The 17972-nt window shown below is 42.4% G+C and overlaps 2 protein-coding genes across 2 annotated transcripts; both read left to right on the top strand.

Moving 5' to 3' along the window:
- The first annotated feature begins 1497 nt into the window (after positions 1–1497).
- LOC109416959 (uncharacterized) lies at positions 1498–2187 on the top strand. Its single transcript, XM_019691080.3, has one exon. It carries the CDS (start codon positions 1516–1518, stop codon positions 2053–2055), a length of 540 nt encoding a protein of 179 aa, XP_019546625.3. The 5' UTR covers positions 1498–1515; the 3' UTR covers positions 2056–2187.
- A 14603-nt stretch (positions 2188–16790) lies between these two features.
- LOC134284425 (uncharacterized) lies at positions 16791–17667 on the top strand. Its single transcript, XM_062843271.1, has one exon. It carries the CDS (start codon positions 16817–16819, stop codon positions 17360–17362), a length of 546 nt encoding a protein of 181 aa, XP_062699255.1. The 5' UTR covers positions 16791–16816; the 3' UTR covers positions 17363–17667.
- Positions 17668–17972: the final 305 nt, after the last annotated feature.

Raw genomic sequence — 17972 nt, 5'->3', positions numbered from 1 at the left:
GAAGATAAGCGCGACAATAGAGCATATGAAGTCCAGTAAGAAGCCCAGCGCGCGTTCCTAAAGCAAAGCGAAAGTTATTTTTAGACGAGACCTTGGCTTGTCTCGACTTGGAAAGAAATGCTTGTGTGTTTTCGTTTACGGAAACTGGTATAAACTGGTAGAAACATCATATCTCAATTCTTGGGAGGATTTCTTGTTTTGGGTGAATGTACTCGCGTTCAATTTGATTTTCCTATTACAATGTTGCGTATCTTATCTGCAACACTAAGCTAGTCCAACGATATCGACGATATCAACAGAATGTCTGGGCGAATTTGCATGGACGGATAAAGTACAGTCAAGTTCGCAATTTTCGATCTATTTACAAAATGTGGCAGCATGTGTAGTAGAGCCAATTGGTTTTGCGATGGTTTTATTTGAGAGACTTAGAATGCTCAAGTGTTCAATATTTGTTCTTTGGAAGACATTGCCGGTGCCCGGCCATTTGACCGAATGCCGTTTTGCCGACTTATGATCAAAAGAATTTAGAGATGCGAATAAACTCTGAGTAACATTCTAACTGCAAATATGATCATCAGACGAGTTATACTGACACAGAAAACTGTGGCATGAACACATAAGTTCATCATTTCCTTGTCGGCCAAATGGCGTTCAGCCAAACGGCATTCGTCCAACCAAAATATATATCTGAGATGATTAACCTTCTTTTATCACTATACATATGTAAACCCTTATTAATGCTTTCAACAAAAATCAAAAGAAATCTCGTCTTCAGTGTGAACACCACAATCAATTTCTTGGTACACGATAGCGAGGGATCAGCACTTATCTTCACTTTTCCCGAAGCAACAGGGTGGTCCAGAAATTATGGACTCCATTTTCTAGCTTTGGCGTTTGGGATCGAATGCATGAACAAACTGCCTTTTCACGCACATATCCAATCCTGCACGGAGAAAACGAGAAACCAATGGTTGTTTGACGAATACACATATGAATAGTGTATCCACAGACAAACAGACGTAACACTGGCAAAACTTCCATCTACCATGCGTTAAACGATCATTTTGAATCTTCATAGTTGCGGCGTTCACAACCAGAGGCGCGCGCATCGTTTTCTTTTGCGTTTAACGTTTCACAGCGCCTTCTGCTGACGATGTTGCACAACTCAGTGTTTGGTGAAATATGTCAAGACGAAACATGTTTTCGATGTGACTATTGCAGAAAGCATAAACGTAAAAAAATAGTGTGAACCGGAATTTCAACCCTTTCAATGTTTATTCATCACAGATATCATTAAAAATTCTTTAAAAATATTGAAAAAAAAATATTGTTTAACAAAAAAAGACTGCATTCTCGCTGTACAAAGTTTTGCACATACTTGCTGGGACACCCTTTACGTGTTAGTCACTCTCGAAGAGCAGCTATCTCTAACTTTCGGCAGCCCCAAAGTATAAATAAGGCAGCCTGCAACCTTCCATTATTGCATTTCAGTGTCAGAAGAAATACCCATCTACCATGGTGACGACCGGACAGCTTAACAGCGCCTTGTCTGCTTGTGGCTACGGCCCAGTCGATACAAGTGTTGCCAACGTTATTGTCAACCAGATCAACAATATGACTGGTAGTATCAACGAAGCAGCCATGTTCCTGGCTCAGCTGATTCACGAGAGCGGAGGATTCCAGCATCGTAGAGAGATCAATGGACCAGCCCTGAGCTACGCCCCTTACTACGGCCGTGGCTATATCCAGTTGACCCATGATTACAACTACCGAGCAGCTTCGATGGCACTCTTCGGTGATGAGCGACTAATCAATAACCCTGATATGGTGTCCGACAGTGTGGAAATGTCGATGCGCGTTTCGGTTTGGTTCTGGGAGGCGAGAGTTCGTCCCGAAGGAGGACCTTCGAGCAACAACTTCGGACTGACCACCAAGGCGATCAACGGAGGTTTGGAGCCGCCTGGCAGTGACCTAGCGCGTAGGCGATTCAGTCTCTATGTTCAGGTGGCTAATGCTCTTGGAGTCAGTAACATAAATGTCCCAAGTGGAGGATAACGTGCCTCTGGAACCGGCCTTGTGATACCAGTAACATAGCACCGTATTGATATGCGAGTGAAAGCGGAAGTTCCAAGCATAAAATACGCATAATACAATTTCGAAGTTTTGAATGAAGTATTTGAAGCATTACGCAGTGTTTCCGCAGTAATCCGAAAGTTGTTACCAGTTGCTTTAACCCTTTGGAGCCGGAGGGGTCATATATGACCCCGGCGATGAAACCGAGCATAACAAACGTGTTCGACACCAGCGAGGTTGCGTCGACAGCGGCGAAAAAAATCGGCTCCAAAAGGTTAAACCACTAGCTGATGATGACGCATGCTAATAACTACACGGTTCAACATTTTTTTTAGCCCAGCTTTTCACCTTTTCTGATTGCTACCGACTAAAAACATAGGAATCTGAAATTTTTATCCTTCCCGCTCCTGGGTTCCAGGAGATCTCAGGGAAGTTTTCGGGGGTCTGAGGGGAGGGGGTTTCAAAGGAATACTTGGCAATCTCAGAAGTGTTTCATGGGGTTTGAAGGCGTTATAGGTACGTTTTCAAGGGTTTCCGAGGGTCCCACGTGCGTTACATGGGGTCCGAGTGGCAGTGGGTCTTAGAGGGATTCGGTGGCGTTTTTGGGAGTTGAGATGCGTTACATTGGACCCGAGGGAATTTTTGAGGCATATCAGGTAGTTTAAGAGCATTTTCGGCGGTATTCAGAGGCCTTACGGAGGAGTTTTCGGGGTTTTCGGAGAGTCTCAGGTGCGTTACATGGGGTCCATGGGGGTTTTAGGGGGATTTTGGAAGCATTCCATGAAGTTTCACAGCATTTTCGGTGGGATTCGGAGTAGACGTGTGCGCCGATGGTAATTTCACCGGCGGCGGCGTATAGGGTAATTTGAAGCAGCGGCGGCGGCGACGCCGGCGTCACGCCGTACACCCTATTCGGCGGTGGCGGCGGCGGCGTAACCGGCGTGACCAAAAAAAAGTTAAATTTTTATTTTTATTTTTTTTTGTAATTTTGGGAGTTTTTAGATTTTTCATTGAAAAAAAAAACGTCAAACGGAATATTTTTTCTTGTGTGCCAAAGCTACACTTTGCAGAAGTGTACATTGGAAGTTTCAGTTATTTGAATCTTCGGGAGTTTTAAAAAATGCCACGGAAATTTAACTTTGAGTTTTAAAAGATTCCATTAGGATGTCTTCTAGTAACTTTATTATGTGATTCCTGTTGGTAAGGCACACATTATTTCAGGAATTCCTCTGAGATTGCGTTACACATTTCTTACAGTAAAAAACAAAAATAAAAACTTCGGGGATTCCGCAGTAATACCCTTGAAAAACCCTTGTAGGAGTTCTACAAACCGAAGACTTCAAAAAATATCTGCGAAGAAAAGAAATTTCATTAAGAGGTTTTTTTTTTTTGAAAACTTCCCCACCCCAGGTAATTACCAAGTCATTTCAGCAGTTTTTTTAACTTCTTTAGGATTTCCTCAAGACCGTACACACACCATAAAAATTCCCTCCTAGAATGAGATTGGATTTTTTTCCAATGATTCAATTAAAAAATTACTTTGAGAATCATAAATGTGGTAGTTTCAAAAATTGCTCGATAAATTACTACAAGGATTTTATTATTTCGATTAACGTTAGAGTCCTCTTCGAATTCAAGAGTTTTAGGTATCCCCTCGACAAGGGTATCAGCCTCACAGGGGTACCAAAAAGGCCTTAGAATTGGACAGGATGGTATTGTACGGTTGCATGATTCTGAACTCAACAATTATTGTGTCTTAAATTAAGATTTCCATGCATACATATCCTTAAAAATTCTACAGATTTGTTTAAACATCTTTGAAATATTCGCAGTGATTCTTTACTGAGCAATTATCCAGTTTTTTTTTCAAAAACTAATCATCAAAATTTTTCACTAATTGTCTAAACAATCAAAGAATGTCTTCTCATTTCTAAAACAAAAAATCCAGTGAAAGGGGATCTAATTTTTTTTAATTTTAATACTTAGAGATTTTTATGTGATTCCTTGAGACTTTTTGCAAGTGTTTCAAAGTTAAATTATTCAGAGTGTACTCTTTCAGTTCATACACAATTTACTCCTTGAAATGTTAAATGAGCCTTAACATAATAATTGTCTCAGATGCTTTTTAGGAAATTCACCTCATAGGAATTTCAAAATCATTGAATGAATCATGAAATAATTTACGATTCCTTCAGAATCATCTTCTTAGATTCCTAAAAGGTTCTATATAAGATTCATCCAGGAACTTCTGTTGGAAGAAAACCAGAAGGAACTAGTTGAAGTAATTTCTCAAAGAAAACCTGTAGGAACTTCATGAGGAACGCCACAAATTAAAAAAAAAACTGCAAGAACATTTTTTCAAAATACTCCCTAATAAACTCTAGGAGGATGCTCATTAGAAGCTTCTCTTGGAAGAAACCAAAAAAGAGTTCCTAGATGAATCCTGGAAAGAGTTCCTGAAGAATTCCCGAAATCAGTTTCTGAAAGAATTTCAGTAGAACTTCACGGAAGAATCCCGGCATGAATTTTCTAAGGAATTCTACGAAAGAGTTTCTGACAAAATTCCAGAAGCCCAGAAGAAATTCCCGGAATTTTTAAAGCAATCCCAGAAGTAGTTGCTTGCTGTAACGATTCCGGAAGGAGTTTCGAAAAAGGATCTCGGAGAAGTTTTTAGAGGAATACTGAAATAAGCTCTTGGGGGTTGTCCATAAATGACGTAGCGTTTTAGAGGCGAGGAGGGGGTTCCTGAAATTGCTACGAGTCATGTATTAGGTATGGAAAAATAGGCAACTAGGGGAGGGGGTGTTGAAAATTGGCCAAAAAATGCTACATCATTTATGGACGGCCTCTTGTAGGATACTGGACGATCTCAGAAATGATTCCTGAAGAAATCCCAGAAGGACCTCCGGGAGGAATCTCGCATGAAATTCTCGGAAGGAATCCCAGAGTGAATTTTTGGAAAGAGCTTCTGTTGGAATCTTGCAAGAAATTTTTTAAGCAATCCCAGAGAGAACTCCTGGAGGATTTCCGGAAGAAATTTCGGGTGAAATCGCTGGAATTCCCGGGTTTATTTTCCGGGAATATCTTCAGGAAGTAAAATAAAAACTTCCGGAGACTTTCCTTCAGAAAGTATTGATAATCTAAAATGGAATGCCTGCAGGATTCCCGGAACTTTTGTAGAATTCCCGGAAGAAACCCCCAAAAGAATTCTCTGAAGGAATCCTGAGAATGGCTCCTGGAGGAACAATTTAGGAATCTTAGAAAGAATCCCAGAGGAACCCCAATACCAATCTTAGATGGAGCTCCCTGAGCAAACACGTTAGCATTACTAGCCACAGAAGTGCAATGTCGCGACTGTTCGTGTGACTAACATCTATTTTGACACGCCCTTACAGCGTCAGTAGCGCTACCAATTAAGTTTACCAAAACAAGAGATCCTCTGCAAGATGGACACCCATAAATATTCAATTTGTACAATATAATATAGTTAAATTGGAAAAGTGACTACAGCGCCATTGAAGTTCTAGTGTATTTCTATTGAAATCACAGAAGGAAATCCTAGAGAAATCATTGTGGAGATCTTAAATTTGTGGAGATATCATGGGTAAAATTCCCAAAAGAATCGCAGGGGGGGGGGTAATCTTAAATTCCTGGAAGAACTCGGAATCCATTTGTTGAGAAATTTCGGAAGAAAAAAATCATAAAAGAATTCGGTTGGAAATCAAAAAACTTTTTTTGACAAAAATATTTTTGGTCCTTTTGGTTTGTTTACAACATACATCGGAAGTGACGTATGTGATAGTACATCATTGAACGCACACAGCGCACCTCACCCGGTACTGAAAAAAGTGTCGCTAGTCAAAACGTCGCTCTTCGGTTTGGTGCTGGCGCCATAATATTTAGGGAATCTTGAAGTAATCTCAGAAGATATTTCTTAAGAAATCATAAAAAATTCTCTGGAAAAATCTCGGAAGTACTTCTTGGAGAAATCCTGGCAAGTGCTCTTAAAGGAATCCCAGACGGAATCTCTTTAAAAATCTCAGGAGAAGCTTCTGGAAGAAACTCATCAAGAACTCCCTGGGAATCCAACAAGAAACGCCTGGATGACCCCTGGAAACTCTAAGATTTTCTCGGAGGACCCTACCAATTCATTTGTATGGGAGTTATTCTTTACTGAGAGGGTGGCGTCTCAGACCTAGCTAAGACCCTTCCAGGCTCCAAAAATGCCCACATACAAATTTCCATGCCAAAAAAAATGCTCCCTAAATTAAAAAATAATATACAGTATAAATGCGCCAAATATATTATCCAATACTTATTCTTCTTCTTTATGACTCGACGTCCCACTGGGACTTGGGCCTGCCACGCTTTAACTTAGTGTTCTTTGAGCACTTCCACAGTTATTAATTGATGGGCTTTCTTTGCCTGCCATTGCATGAATTTGTATATTGTGAGGCAAGTACAATGTTACACTATGCCCAGGGAGCCGAGAAAATTTTCTCGAATGGAACGGGAATCGAACCCGCCGTCTCCGGATTGGCGATCCAGAGCCGTAACCACTAGGCTAACTGGAGACCCCAATACAGATTGTTTAAATATTCAACTAATAAAGGGCGAACACGATGAAATTGCCACACAGAAAATATTGTATAACTTTTGATTGCGTTCGCCAAAATAGCTAATTTTTTTACCATGAATAGTATATCAAGTGTAGCTAATACCATAAAATTTTCATTAAAATCGGTTGAGTAATGGCGGAGATATCGTTGAAACAAGGAAATTGCCACTTGAGAATCTTGTACAAACAAACATTTTGGAAAATATCACTTTTTTGCCGTTTCAACGCTGGCGCCAAAAATACTGAACCGATTTCAATGAAAATTTTTTTGTGCGTAAAGTATGTATGTAGAAGTAGTTTGTCAAAATTTCATTCAATTTGATTATACCGTTAAAAAGTTATAGCCATATATGTCGCACTATGTCACAATAAGCAGATGTGGTTTTTGGTATAGTGAAATTCAAACTGCTCTTACTTTGAAAGTATTCAACAAAAAATGGCTGAAATTTTCACTGTAAACAGTTTAACACAACAATTTTACACTGTCAAAGTTTTATAAAAATCGGGACAGTGTTACCAGTTCTACAGTCAAAATAGTGCACGCGGAACTGAAAATGGTCAAAAAGTACCTAAAATTTACCTTGAAGCGATTTGAGTTTTGGATATTTACTAGAAAAAGTACTGAACCGATTTCGATCAAATTTTTACCACTTAATTGATACTATGTTAAGAATATCGAGTGAAATTTTCAAACGTTTTGATGAGGTAACAAAAAAGTTATAGCCTAAGTAATTTTTTGAAATAGGTGTACAAGTTTTCTAAAATCTCATTTTATGATATCGACAACATATGCGCCAATACTCAACCGATTTTAATGAAAATTTTATGGCATTAGCTACACATAATATACTATTCATGGTCAAAAAATTAGCTATTTTGACGAACGCAATCAAAAGGTATACAATATTTTCTGTGTGGCAATTTCATCGTGTTCGCCCTTTAGTAGCTCTACAGGTAAGAACAGTGCTGTTTTATGTGTTAGCTAGAAAAATAAAATTCTGTTCGGCGGCGTGGAAAAATTTAAACAGCGGCGCGCCGGGTCAATTCGAGTGGCGGCGGCGGCGTGGAAGAAACGTCGGCGACGGCGGCGCGGCGCGGCGGCGCACACGTCTAATTCGGAGGCGTTACGCAAGCGTTACGGAGGAGTTTTCGAGGGTTTTTGAGGGTCTCAGGTGCGTTACATGGGGTTCGAGGGAAATATGTATAATCCTGGAACACATATTGCCCGTTCCGTCGAGGTTTACGTTTGTTTTGACAATTTACCGCTTCCCGTGTTAGTCAAATGGAGCTGTCATACTTTTCCACGCGGAAAAATAGTCCACGCTATTATTCTGTAAGGAATCTAGATCTAACTTGCGTAAAAAAGGTGGATTTTTAAACCCGATGCACACGAGCGTTAATACATGCTGCGTCGCCGCAGCGTTTCTGTGGGGTATGCGTTTGGCAATGCGTGCTGCACACGGTGCGGAAGCGTTGCGGTATCGTGTGCACCCTCCCGTTTGATTGTGTGTAACTCAAGAGGTACTTGCGTGGACGCTGCGTGGACGCGCCGGCCGTGGGCATCGGCTCCTATACTGGGGAACAGAAAACATAGATTTAGAAGGGAGCTACGATAGTGCATTAGCAAACAGCGATAAGAGCGAATATGCGTGATTAGACCAACTACAGTCATGTTTACAATTTATAACCCAAGCACTGAATCAAATTTCAGCCATCACGCAACTTCTCTAATCTTCGCCATTTCAAAAGGAAATTGTATGGAGGGGGCGAAGACTAGAGCAGTGGCGAAGTCCAGTGTTTTTACCCTATTGTCTATCCGGCTGGAATCAAGACAGTCACTCAATCGATAGTTACCATTTTCTTGGTTCACAAGTGTCGCAACTTTGTCGCGACTAATGCGCCATGTTGTTTATGATAAGAGGATAGATGTGCACTACTTCTGAAATGATTCATAAAACGTTGCGAGTTTAGCCACGTCGCGATTCTGTTCTGCGACGTCCAGTTTGGTGGTGAAGCGGCGATATCGCAATCTAAACTTGTTGCGACCTAGGATAGGATGCGTCACGTAGTCAGCCGATTTGAGACCATTTTGCTGTCAAACGGAAATCAGTCGCTGATTGGCCGAAAATGATATCCGTTTGCTGTGATCAGATCGCTTTGTTATTTGTTTGGCCGTGTTGCTAGTTTGTAGGTGCAGCATGTGACACCAATATTATAATCCATTGTATTTTTCTGATCAAGTTTTATCGACTTAAAAATGTCAACATTCAAATGTGAAACAACCTAAAGTGGCTCTTATGTCTGAACATTGTGAAATATAATTGATTTGGAGCAAAATCAATTGATTGTTTGATATGTTTCACTATAAATGAAATAACATTTCGTTTGAAATCAATCTTACTTGCATGTAATGCTATTCCAATTGCAACTAATAATTTACGGTGCGAAATATGCATCCAAATTTCAATTGTTAAATTTAAATCGTTTGAAAGATTTGGTATAAATAAAAATAGCAGCACTGGATTTTCATCGCCGACGAAATCGAACGAAAAAATAAATAAAAAAGCAGGCGAATTTCTGTTGTAACATCCTATCCTAGGTTGCGACGATCCACCCAGGGAGGGTGCAGGCACGTCAAACTCGAACAAACTACGCCTACCTAACATGCATCGAGCGGGCCTTCCCAAACAACACAATGCGATTTCGCGGGCCAGCCCCATCGACAAAACAAACCGATTTCCAAGCAGGATTCGACCAGGCTTCTGGACGCGTTTCCAGTCACACTAACACACTCGCAAAAGATGAGCAGTAGGCCTACCTTGCCGCATGCGGGTCCCCTGGATCCACCCAATGCGACATAAGTTTGTCCCAACTTGAACAGGATAGGATAAAAATCGTACACCACTAGTTGAGATTTTTTAAGCCTTGAATTGCGTTTTTCGAGTGGGAACTTCTAGACACACGGAAAGAAATCAAGCTAGGTTGAAGCAACCAAAATTTTGGTTGAGGTTCAAAGTCTGATTTTGGTTGCTACAAGATAAACAAATATTCATTATTATGTATAGGCTTCGTTTACAACAAATGATTTTTTCAAGTATTTTTTGCCTAAATTGTTTGGTTCTTTCGAAGTACTGTTTGCTTCAATTCAAACCAAAATTACACCTTTCTGCAACCCCTGGCATGGTTATTTCTACCAAAAAATAGGTTGACGAAAAAAGTCTATCGTTGGTATATCCAAACTAGATCTCAGGTAGGATTAAATTATTGAGCTCGGTAAAAATTACCTAAAAATTTGGTTGGGTGAAAACCAATCTAAAACCCTAATTAATCCACCTAGCGGTGATGGTGCCTTTCTCGTGCTTTAAAATATCCTTTCAACAATACTCAAGCGACATGTTGACGACATTGACATAAATACAAAATGAAAACTGCTTGCTAAATCTATTCAATATGGATACATATTATATTAGCATAACATCCAATATTCAGAAATTATAAAACAAAATTCAAACCATATAAGTGTCATGAAGCCACAAAATTTTGAAACGTCATTTTGGAATTTCCGGTCATCATTTAATGACTCAGGATATCTACCCCAACTAAACTAACCGCCATTGAGACACCATCTTGGATGTCCTGGTTTTCATTTTTGGACTTAAAATTACATAAAATAGTCGCCGTATTGAATTTTGGCATGTCGTTTATGATTTTCTGGTTACCAGTTTTGGACGAAGACCGGCATTCTTCCCTATTCAAACTATAGTCATATTGTAGACCTTGTGAAACAGCGGACAGCTTGGGTTTTCTGATTACAAATTTTGAATTCTGAACATATTTGCATACAAAATATGCCCATAATGCAAGAATTAAAAATTCTATAAAACAGGCACTTACTTGAATACTGGGCCATTATCTTGGATTTTGGACCGCTATCTTGGATACTCTGGTGGACTCCGAACATATTTCCCATACCAAACACACTTATTTTACATAGTTTTAGAGCTCAAAATTCCTTAAAACAGCCGCCATCTTCTGTTGACGCGATCAAATTCTTATTTTTCCATTCAACGTTGACCCATCCTGCTATAAATTTACACCTTAGGAATCTGCCATGGTACGATTTGGTGAGATCGCCATGGACCATGACACTACCGGTTGTCCCAATTATGGTCTGAGATTATTTTATTGCTTATTTTTCACCTTTACCTAATCACCGCGATTTGATATATCGCATGTATGAGTTTGATTCCCTTTTACTTTTAACCACTTTCGAAGCCACAGCTGAACCCCCAATACTACCGGGTCTGACCCTATTTTTCCATCAGGATGTCGATAAGTCGTGATCAGTCTTGTTAGAGATCACAGTCATTTGAACCTTTTCGTCGATATTCGGCCTCCTTTGTCTCCGGTATTCGCAACACAATCAATCAAACTACTGTCCGAAACAAAAATGTCAAACGAATGCACTTCACCACGATAGCGGCTTCGGAAGACGGTTCGGCTTTTGTTATTCCTGTCTTCTTCCATAACAAGAGCTATGTTGCCCATCTGTGTGCCGTATTCAATGCAACATGCAATAATAAACTAATATTAACATTCATAATCGGAATTGGCTGAAAATCTATGCGTGAAGCTAGAATTAGACACATGTCATCGTGTCAGATGACATTAATTTGACCCTTTCTTATGTTTATTGATCTTCGTTCTACTGCTCGTGTTGTGTGTAAGAGGTAACGGTAGGGCACGAATGTAACAAAGTAAGCTGACACCCGACTGCGGCAGCGAAATGAAGGTAGTAAAAAGTGTCGAATGTTTACAAGACTGGTCGTGATTTGATGTACCGCATCCGTGGGTTTGGTTAAATTTTACATTTTACTATCCGGGTAACTACCGGCTGAACCAAATATGGCCTGACACTATTGTCTTGTTAACTGTTCATCGGTTAACCAAAAACGCTGCAAATTGAAGGGGTCACATGCTGGGTTTGACCATTTCGACGGGACTCTTGGAACCAATTCCGGAACACTATCAGTTTGCCTCTTCCGGCCACACAAAACCGATTCCGAAACACTTGCTTGCCGCTCATTAGGTAATCTTTAAAGCCGCTATTTGATGTGACACATGCACGGGTTTGTTTCTCTTTCAAATTTGACCACTTTGGCGGGAACCCCGGAACCGGTTCCAGAACACTACTGGTTCAGATATGGTCTGAGATGATTTTCCTGCTAATTGTCCATCAGGTAATCGAAAATGCCGTGGTTTGATGTGTCGCATGCATGGGTTTGGTTCAATTGTATATTTGGCCACCTCCAGCGGGACGCCTAGAACCGGTCCCGGAACACTACCGGTTCAGATATGGTCTGAGACTGTTTTCCTGCTTACCGCTCATCAGGTTATCGAAAATGCCGTGATTTGATGTGTCGCATGCATGAGTTTGGTTCAATTGTATATTTTGCTACTTCCTGCGGGATGTCTAGCACCTGTTCCGGAACACTACCGGTTCAGATATGGTCTGAGATGATTTTCCTGCTCATTGTCCATCGAGTCATCGAACATGCCGTGGTTTGATGTGTTGCATCTATGGGTTTGGTTCAATTGTATATTTGGCCACCTCCAGCTGGACGCCTAGAGCCGGTTCCAGAACACTACCGGTTCAGATATGGTCCGAGACTATTTTCCTGCTTACCACTCATCAGGTTATCAAAAATGCCGTTGTTTAATGTGTCGCATGTATGGATTTGGTTCAATTGTATGTTTTGCCACTTCCAGCGGGACGCCTAGAACCGGTTCCGGAACACTACCGGTTCAGATATGCTCTGAGATGGTTTTCCTGCTCATTGTCCATCAGGTCATCGAAAATGCCGTGGTTTGATGTATCGCATGTATGGGTTTGGTTCAATTGTATAATTGGCAACTTCCAGCGGGACGTCTAGAACCGGTTCCGGAACACTACCGGTTCAGATATGGTCTGAGACTATTTTCCTGCTTACCGCTCATCAGGTTATCGAAAATGCCGTGGTTGGATGTGTCGCATGCATGGGTTTGATTCACTTGTATATTTGGCCACTTCCGGCGGGACACCCGGAACCGGTTCCGGAACACTACCGGCTCAGATATGGTCTGAGACCATTTTTCTGCTTACCGCTCATCAGGTTATCGAAAATGCCATGGTTTGATGTGTCGCATACATAGGTTTGATGCATTTTCATATCTGGTCCCTTCCTGGGGTACCGTTCCGGAACACCTAAATGGCCATATCTCCGGAACGGCTGGACCGATCCGAACCATTTTCAATAGGAAACAATGGGACCAGATTCCGCGTCGAATGAACCGTCGGTCATTGAAATCGGTTGAGGTTTACTGCCAAAAAGTGATGTGAGTTTTTTGTACACACTCACACATACGCACACACACACGCACACACATACACACACACACACACATACACAGTCTCTCGAGCAACCAGTATGGCTTCCGGAAGGGGAGGTCCACCGTAGACGCTATCTTGTCGGTTACAAAAACCGCCGAGAAAGCACTCGAGCCTAAGAGGAGGGGAATTCGCTTTTGCGGGGTAGTGACTCTGGATGTAAGGAATGCATTTAATAGCGCCAGTTGGGCTGCTATTGCTGATGCGCTCTTGCGTCTGGGGATACCGGAGTACTTGTACAAGATTCTCGGAAGCTACTTCCAGAATCGTGTACTAGTATACGACACGGAGGTGGGTCGGAAGTGCTTTCACATAACCTCAGGAGTCCCGCAAGGTTCCATCCTGGGTCCGGTGTTATGGAATGTCATGTACGACGAGGTGTTGAGGTTAGAGTACCCAGTGGGAGTGGTGATTGTCGGATTTGCCGACGATATTACGCTCGAAGTCTACGGTGAAACGATCGAGGAGGTGAAGTTGACTACCGACCACTCGATCAAGGTTGTGGAGGCGTGGATGCGGTCCAGAAAACTGGAGCTGGCTCACCACAAGACAGAGGTGACGGTTGTTAACAACATGCAGTCGGCGCAGCAGACGGAGATCAGTGTAGGAGAGTGCACTATCCTGTCGAAGCGCTCTGTCAAGCACTTGGGCGTGATGATCGACGATAAGCTTACCTTCGGTAGCCACGTCGATTATGCCTGTAAAAGAGCCTCCACAGCTATTGCGGCACTGTCCCGGATGATGTCCAATAGCTCAGCGGTGTACGCCAGTAAGCGCAAGCTTCTGGCTAGTGTTGCTACGTCCATACTTAGGTATGGCGGCCGGGCGTGGGGTACCGCGCTAAGTACTGAATGCTACCGACGGAAGCTGGAAAGTACTTACAGGCTTATGTGTCTGAGGGTTGCAAGCGCGTACCGTACCGTGTCACAAGACGCTCTCTGTGTCATTACTGGTATGGTGCCCATCAGCATTCTTATCAGTGAGGATATGGAGTGCTTCGAAATGCGCGGCACAAGAGGCATACGCAAGACTGTCAGGATGGCCTCTATGGTCAAATGGCAGCGCGCGTGGGACAGTTCCACCAAAGGAAGGTGGACCCATAGGTTGATACCGAGGGTAGATAGTTGGATTAATAGGCGCCATGGGGAAGTTTCATTCCACCTGACACAGGTCCTTACAGGTCATGGTTGCTTCCGACAGTATCTACACCGTTTCGGGCATGCGGATTCTCCCGAATGCCCAGTGTGCAATGGTTTAGAGGAAACGGCGGAACACGTTTTGTTCGTGTGCCCGCGTTTTCGCACAATGCGTGACCGCATGCTTGCCACATGCGGGGAGGACACAACTCCGGACAACTTGGTCCAGAGAATGTGTAGGGATGAGATTAGCTGGAATGCCGTTTCAACGGCAATCACCCATATCGTCTGGGAGCTACAGAGGAGGTGGCGCGTGGACTCGGAGAATGGCTAGTCCAGATGCAGTACAAGAGGTGGTCCAGGGGTTCGAAGTCGGCTTCGTAGGTCATACCGGTGCCCTGCGGTCGAGATCGACCCTTACAGCGATTAAGTGGCCGCGGAGAGGAAGTCCCGGTAGCGGTGCTGTCGTGGCGTCGGTCTACTGGGTTGGATCTGAGCCCGCGGTTGGAAAGGGGTCCCCGGCAAGGGTCGGGGTAGGTGAGATCCTGCTGTCTGCAACCTACGGGTGCATCTGATAGGGCCTGAAGGGTAGTGATACCCTTCCTTTGCGGGCAGGTCAGATCGGGTTGCACGTGGGCATCAGTTCTTGATGTCCGCTCAGCAGTAGGGCGCGGGCGGGGTTGACCCTGCCCGCCTTCCGAGGACAAAGGGAGTGGCGAGGACCACTCGGGAAACTGGCTAAGCGCCAGCATGCTATCGTGATGGACTCTCCAGTGCGAGTCATCGATGTTCGTTGCTGCTAGGCTACGGCAGCTAACCTTGAGGGTGCGATATGCACTAGCCCCTCTCTGAAGCAATACCTTCTTGGTGGTTCCGGAGAGACGTAGGGTTTGGCGACCATAGGAATGTGTTTTAGTGGGTCGAGGAGAGAGTAGTCCTGGCTTCTACCGGCATTGTAGAAGACGGCCTCATCCCCACACTACCCTAACCTTCCTGTTAGGGTGTCTGATGAGCAGATTTATCCCCCTATGGTTTAGAAGGAAAAAAAAAAAAAAAAAAACACACACATACACACACACAGACATCACCTCAATTCGTCGAGCTGAGTTGATTGGTATATATGACTCGACCCTCCGGGGCTTCTATCAAAAAGTCATTTTTGGAGTGAACATATAGCCTTTCCAGTACACTTAGTGTACGAGAAAGGCAAAAATGGTTCGAAGGAAGCTAAATTATTAGTTTGTTCACTCCACGTCTCAGCACACTGCTAGCTGCGTCGCGTCAGTCGCACTCTTCCTACTAGTTCCATTGTTGTCAACTGAGCAGTAGTGCGCCATGGCAATCTGGTCGACAGATTGCGGTAATTTTATTGCCCGGATCATAATAATTGCAGCTCCAGGAGGCAAAGAGCCACAGAAAAAACATCAACAGTGTACGAGTAATTTTTGGTCTTAGTAAGCATACTATTTTTCCTCATTGGCAATCTATTTTTTTTCCAGATTGATGCGCGTTTTGGGCAAGGAGGAAACAATTCATGGCCAAAGATCGAGGTTCACGGGCTTGTTTTCTCACCGTAAAGCGACTTTTGACCCCGCTTTTGAGCGCACTGCAAAATTTGCAATATGGAAGTTTTGTAAACAAATTGATTTACGGTAAAATATAAGCTGTTTTCCTGAAAATACTAAATATGAACAAAATTTCATAGTTTTATTTCTACATTTTATTTCGAATAAAAAAAAAGAATAAGAAGAATGGAGAGGGCTGAGGAAAGGTGAACGTATGAAGTAATTTCAATAAATTAATTGTTTAATTTGATCGGCAGTGCTCGTTTGTTTCGAAGCAACTTTTGTTAAACTGAAACTTGACAATTTGACTGAAATAACAAACGATTTAGTTTGTTCCGAGAGCTGTCAAAATTGAACGACCAATATAATGGTAAGTTTAAATAAAATTTGGTTGAATGTAGGTATCGTGCCCTCAAAAAAGTAATATGGCATTGTAGGTTGTTTCAACCAATGCCAGAAGTTCAATGTAGCTGAAATTTTGTTTGTGCAAAAATCAACGTTGAGATTTGGTTGAATGTTGCTAAATTTTGTTTGTATTTACTAATTATTTTTCTCCGTGCAGTAAACACTGCCACGCTGCTGAAAATCTATCATCGAACAGTTTTGCTTTTGGGTTATTAACAATCGCAATCGATTATTCACGAGTTGAAAAGTACGCAACAAATTCAGCTCCCGTTTTGTCTCCAATTTACATGACTTCAAAAATGATCCACAGGTCTACAGATGATACACTTTTGTTCACTACTGTTTATACTGTACTGCACGTTACTGATGCTTATTTTTAAAAATCAACCAAAACAATCTTGTCCTTTGTGTGAAGTCCATAATCACATTATTTGGATTTGACAGCGAGATGCGCACTTATCGTTGTTTGTTTACATGCTCCAATCCCTCAGATTGGTCTAGTATTTGACGCCGTTCCTCTTCCAAAGTATAAATTAGGTAGCCTGTAACCTTCGATTGCAGTTCAGTGTCATAAGAAATACCAGTGGAAGAAATGGTGGTGATAACGACGAAACAACTTAACACCGCCTTGTCTGACCTTGGCTTTTCAAAAGTCAGTGAGGAGGTTGCCAAAACAATTGTCCGTGACATTAACGCTACGACTGATGATTTCAAAGAAGCAATCATGCTCCTGGCACAGCTGATCAACGAAAGCGGAGGGTTCCAACATACTAGTGAGGACGAAGGAAGTGAAAAGAAATATGCCCCGTACTACGGCCGAGGCTACATCCAGTTGACCCATAAAGAAAACTACCGGGATGCTTCAATGGCGATCTTCGGGGATGAGCGACTAGTCGATAACGCAGACATAGTGTCCAGCAGTCCAGATATGTCGATGCGCGTTTCGACGTGGTACTGGGTGGCGAAAGTCCGCGCTGCTGTAGGGCCTTCGAATCACAGCTTCAACCGGACAACCCATGCGATCAATGGTAAATTAGAGCCCCCGGGCAGTGACATGGTAAAAAAGAGACATTCTCTCTTTATTCAAGTGTACAACAGTTTTTGCAGAATGTTTCAGAAGAACAGGAGCTCGAATTAGAAAACTGGTTCCTTCTCCGTTTCATGAATCCCATAGAAGCGTACGCGTTGAAATTTAAGTTCGAAGATTTGAATAAAGCGTTAAAAGCATTTCGCAGTGTATCGAGCAATCCGAAAGCCTACCCGAACAGAGAGCTTGAACAATTAGCTAAATATCCTGTACACTTCGATGCCCTGATTCAAAATACACAATTTTCAAAAAAAAATAGTTCATATAATTAACCCATCGATAATTCAATATATTCGTTCTATAATATCTTTAATGATCTTGCTTCAACATTTCCCGAGGGATTCGTTAAAGTTGAAATGGCTGATGTGAGAAACATCCAGCTACACAACATCAAAAACTTTCTGTTCATTAAAATGAACGATGCAGGCGTAGCCCCACGGCTACTGAAGCACCACCATCTTCAGCACTATTTTACGATCGAAGGGATTAGGTATTACATTCCCGTATACGTGGATAGCCCTACTACCACCGTCAGGATCCACGATCTTCCACCCCAACTGGACAACGATGTCATCTCCGACCACATGCAGCAATAGGGGCAAGTTATTTCGATAGCAAATGAAGTGTGGAAGAATTATTTCCTCTAAGGATCCCTCCAAAA

The sequence above is a fragment of the Aedes albopictus genome, chromosome 1, assembly GCF_035046485.1.
Source record: "Aedes albopictus strain Foshan chromosome 1, AalbF5, whole genome shotgun sequence".
Lineage (NCBI taxonomy): Eukaryota > Metazoa > Arthropoda > Insecta > Diptera > Culicidae > Aedes > Aedes albopictus.
The sequence above is the reverse complement of the archived record's forward strand: the minus strand, read 5'-3'. Positions and strand labels throughout refer to the sequence as shown.